Source organism: Tenrec ecaudatus, chromosome 12, assembly GCF_050624435.1.
Source record: "Tenrec ecaudatus isolate mTenEca1 chromosome 12, mTenEca1.hap1, whole genome shotgun sequence".
Taxonomy (NCBI): domain Eukaryota; kingdom Metazoa; phylum Chordata; class Mammalia; order Afrosoricida; family Tenrecidae; genus Tenrec; species Tenrec ecaudatus.
The window spans coordinates 127,967,926-127,971,475 of NC_134541.1; the positions used below are offsets into that span (position 1 = coordinate 127,967,926).

General features: G+C 57.5%; 1 protein-coding gene across 1 annotated transcript; it reads right to left on the bottom strand.

Moving 5' to 3' along the window:
• Nucleotides 1-1,622: 1,622 nt before the first annotated feature.
• CCL24 (C-C motif chemokine ligand 24) lies at nt 1,623-3,161 on the bottom strand. The gene is made up of 3 exons (XM_075528139.1): nt 3,089-3,161; nt 2,823-2,940; nt 1,623-1,776 (listed from the first exon to the last, which is right to left on the bottom strand). The coding sequence occupies exons 1-3, from the start codon at nt 3,159-3,161 to the stop codon at nt 1,623-1,625; spliced, it is 345 nt and encodes a 114-aa protein (XP_075384254.1).
• Between the last annotated feature and the right edge of the window lie 389 nt (nt 3,162-3,550).

Sequence of the window (3,550 nt, forward strand, 5' to 3'; positions counted from 1 at the left end):
CTAGGGGAAGACCCCCAGTGATATAGCGGGTTGCACTGTGGACTGTTAACCAAAAGGCCAGCGGTTCGTAACCACCAGCTGCTCCGTGGGAGAAAGATGAGGCTTTCTACTCCTGTAAAGAGTCACAGTCTCAGAAACCCACAGGGGCAGTTCTACCCTGCCCTATAGGGTTGTTTTGAGTGGGAATCAATTTGATGGTAATGGATTTCCAATCTGTTAGGGTCAAGGTTAGAGTTAGGGATGGGGTTGAAGGTTGGGGCTAGGGCTAGGGTTGGGGTTAGGGTTCTGGCTAGGGCTGGGTTAGTGTCAGTGTTCTGGTTAGGGCTAGGGTTGGGGTTAGAGTTCTGGCTAAGACTAGGGTTGGGGTTAGGGTTCGGGCTAGGGCTAGGGTTGGGGTGAGGTTTGGCTCAATGAGTCGCCCTTGATTACCAACTTAAAGGTGAGTAAGTCAAACCCGCTCCGTGGTGTCATGGTGACAGGCCTGGCTCTCTGCTTCTGCCAAGGCTACAGTCAAGGTCTCATCCCTTGGAATGCACTCGTGGATGGTGGGTTTCGTTTATCTCTTGCATTACTATTTAATGCGAATCTTGTGTAGAGAAAGCACTTCCTGGTAGAGAGGCTCAAAACACTGGAATGGAACCGGTCTGTGCGTGGGTAATCTTCAAAGTTAGTCGACAGACCAAGGGCACTCTGAGGATTCTCTGGGCTCATGTTGCTGTCACCCCCTCCCAGCTTCCAGTGGGCACGTGCCCCCATGCCCCTCGTTAGGATGCATGCTCCATGGTTCCCACCCAGCCCTCCTCCGTTTCCCTCGCTGGAAATGAGAACAGGAAAGACAGGGCCACATTCAGAGGAGGAATCGTTCTTTACTAGTTGTGATGAGAGAGCAGCACCACAAATCTTGCCGTACAACTCTCACCGTCTCCCATGCCTGGGGCTTCCCCTCCCTCCTCCATTCTGACCCCCGTTCCTCTCGCCCAAACGTGCAGGAAAGCCCCACTCTACACACCAACAAAGCAAGACATCTCCAGGTCATATCTTCACCAAGGACTGAAGTTCCCCAGGCTGGCCCTCACCCACACGGCCTGTGTCTATTGCTTTACAAAAGCCTGTGGGAGGGCCCGCTGTGGCCAACCTGGGGGAGTTGGAAGTGGGACCAGGCTGGGATGTCCGCAACATGCCAGAGAGGTGCAGCCCTCAATAGGTCGCCCATCCCTGGGCAGACAGGCAGCCCTGAGGTCCCACTGCCCACCCAATGGCTGATGAGAGCCATCAGAGGCCAAGGCGTAGGCAGCCTGGTGTCTGCAGGATCCAGGCCTCCGGCACCTGGGCTGAGCTGGGTCTCTCCCCTCCCCGGGAGCTGGAGGAGAAGCAGCCCACCTCTTCTCAGGGGGAGGCAAGCACCCTGCTGCCCCTGTCTCCGTCCAGGGCAGGCAAGGGGCCTTGGGTGCTCCAGGAGCAGGCCTTCCCTGCCTTAGACCTTCCATGGAGTCAACACCTGCTCTGAGAACGGGGCAGAGAAGCAGGAAAGCCAGTCCTTCGCCTGTGCTTGCAGGCTCCCCAGGCATCAGGCAGCCTGTGCTGGGGGAGAGGCCCGGGTCCGGGGCTGGAGGCCAGCAGGGTTAGATGGTGGTGCTGTTGGCAGGGTGTCTTCGGGCCTTGGGTCTTCTGCCCATTTCCTTGGTGCTCAAGGGGGTCTTCAAGTTCTTTATATAACTCTGGACCCAGGACTGCTTGGGGTCAGCACAGAGCTTACGGCCCAACTTGGTGGTGAAGCTGTGGGGAGAAGGAACAATCAGGCACGCCTGAGACTCAGCAAGGACCCCCCCCCCTTCACCTTCCAGGGAGGCGTGAGAACTGTGGGGCCAGCCCCTTGCCCAGGTCTCCACAGTGTCTTCTCTCTGGGTGACTCTGGCCCCTAGCGTCAGCGTTGGGAGGGAAAATGGGATGGGGGGTGGTATGAGGAGTTGGTGGTCAGCAAATTCCCCGTAAAGCTGGGGAGGGCAGGGAGGCTCCACTTGGCCTTAGAACAAGCTGAGTCTGACGGCAGAGATACAAGTGCTACCCACTTGGGGAGGGGGCGTAAGCAGAACAAGCCATGGCCCATGAGCACCCCCTCTTCTGCCAGGACAGGATCCTGGAAGGATGCCAGGGATAGGAGTGGGCTGGGATGGCCTCCCAGAGGGAAGCTCATAAGAGGGGAGGATCCAGGTTATGGTCCCCAGTCTGGTGGCCATCGGGGAGAGATTAGAATGCTAATCACACCTGCCTCCTGCCCGTCCCTATAACCAAGTGGGTTGTTTGGGGTCCGGAGACCGCTACCTTGGTGACCTTGAACAAGCCCCCTTTCTGAGCCTCGGCCACACGTCTACCTTGTAGACTTGCTGAGTTACTTGGCTCAGTCAAAGCAAGGGGGCAAGACTCCGTCTCACAGACTTTGGGCAGGTTGTGGGGACAAATCGGTCCCTGGAGAAGGACATCACATTTGGTGAGGTGGACACCATGGCAGCAAGAATAGGCCCGGACAGAGGGACCATGGTGAGGCTGGTGCAGGACTGGGCAGGGTTTTGTTGTGTGTAGGGTGGACGGCACCTCACAACGATGCCAACAAGGGCCTAACCGCTGTCTCCCGTGCACAGACAACAGGGATCGAATCTGACTCCTCTTCCCAGTTTTATGGGGAGGAAGCTGAGGCGTAGATGGGAGAAAGGGGCGTCCTCTGTCGTGCACAGAGCAGAGTCCTCCTGATTCTGCTCCTCAGGGGTCTAGAAGATGCCCCGCTGCCCCTCTCCTGATCGTTCCCTGGAAGAAGCAATACTTACATCACCCCCGCCTTGGGGCAGATGCTCGCACTGGACAGTTGGTAGCTCACCACGCGGCTCATGGAAATTTTCTTGGAAATAAAGTTCATGCAGCAGGCAGAAGGAGTGGCCACAGGGCCTAAAGGACAGAGAGTTCTTTCCCAGACTGCCCCAGGTTCTCGGTCACCAGAAACTAAGCCCACCCTGTGCACGCAACACCTCCTGCCTGGCTCAGTCCCTTTGCCACTGTTCTGGCCATCCCCACTGGGCCGGGGCCCCGGCCTTACCTGAGAGGGCGATGTGGTCAGTGCAGAGGGCCAGGAGCAGCAGGCTGGCGAAGAGGGTCACGGGGCCTGCCATGTCCTGGGGAGCATAGGAGGCAGAGCAGGGCACCCAGGAGACTGTCAGGGCCTGGTTCCTTGCGAAGTTCCACTGCCCTTTTTATAGGGGTGGCTGGGAGGAAGTTTGCTGACAGAGCCCCTATCTCCTTCCCCTCTTGGGCTTCCTCGCAAATCCTGGTGGCCCCTGAGGTCTGCGAAGGGGAAGTTGTTACAGATGAGTCAGGGGTTATTCTGGATGCTCTAAGAAGTCCCGGTGGTGCCAGGGTGAAGCATGCCACTACCGACCACAAAGCTTGGCGGTGCTTCGAACACTCCAGCAGCTCCTGAGGAACAATGACCTCGCAGGGAGCCTGCGATCGCTGTCTAGAGAAACAAATTCAGAGACACTCCTGTGTGTACGAGAGAGTT

Excerpts from the sequence above, each read along its gene's own strand:
- CCL24 (XM_075528139.1), bottom strand. The coding sequence starts at position 3,161 with ATGGCAGGCCCCGTGACCCTCTTCGCCAGCCTGCTGCTCCTGGCCCTC. Across the intron at positions 2,941-3,088 it reads TGACCACATCGCCCTCTCAG|GCCCTGTGGCCACTCCTTCT; the intron begins GTAAGGCCGGGG and ends TCTGTCCTTTAG. Across the intron at positions 1,777-2,822 it reads TGCCCCAAGGCGGGGGTGAT|CTTCACCACCAAGTTGGGCC; the intron begins GTAAGTATTGCT and ends TTCTCCCCACAG.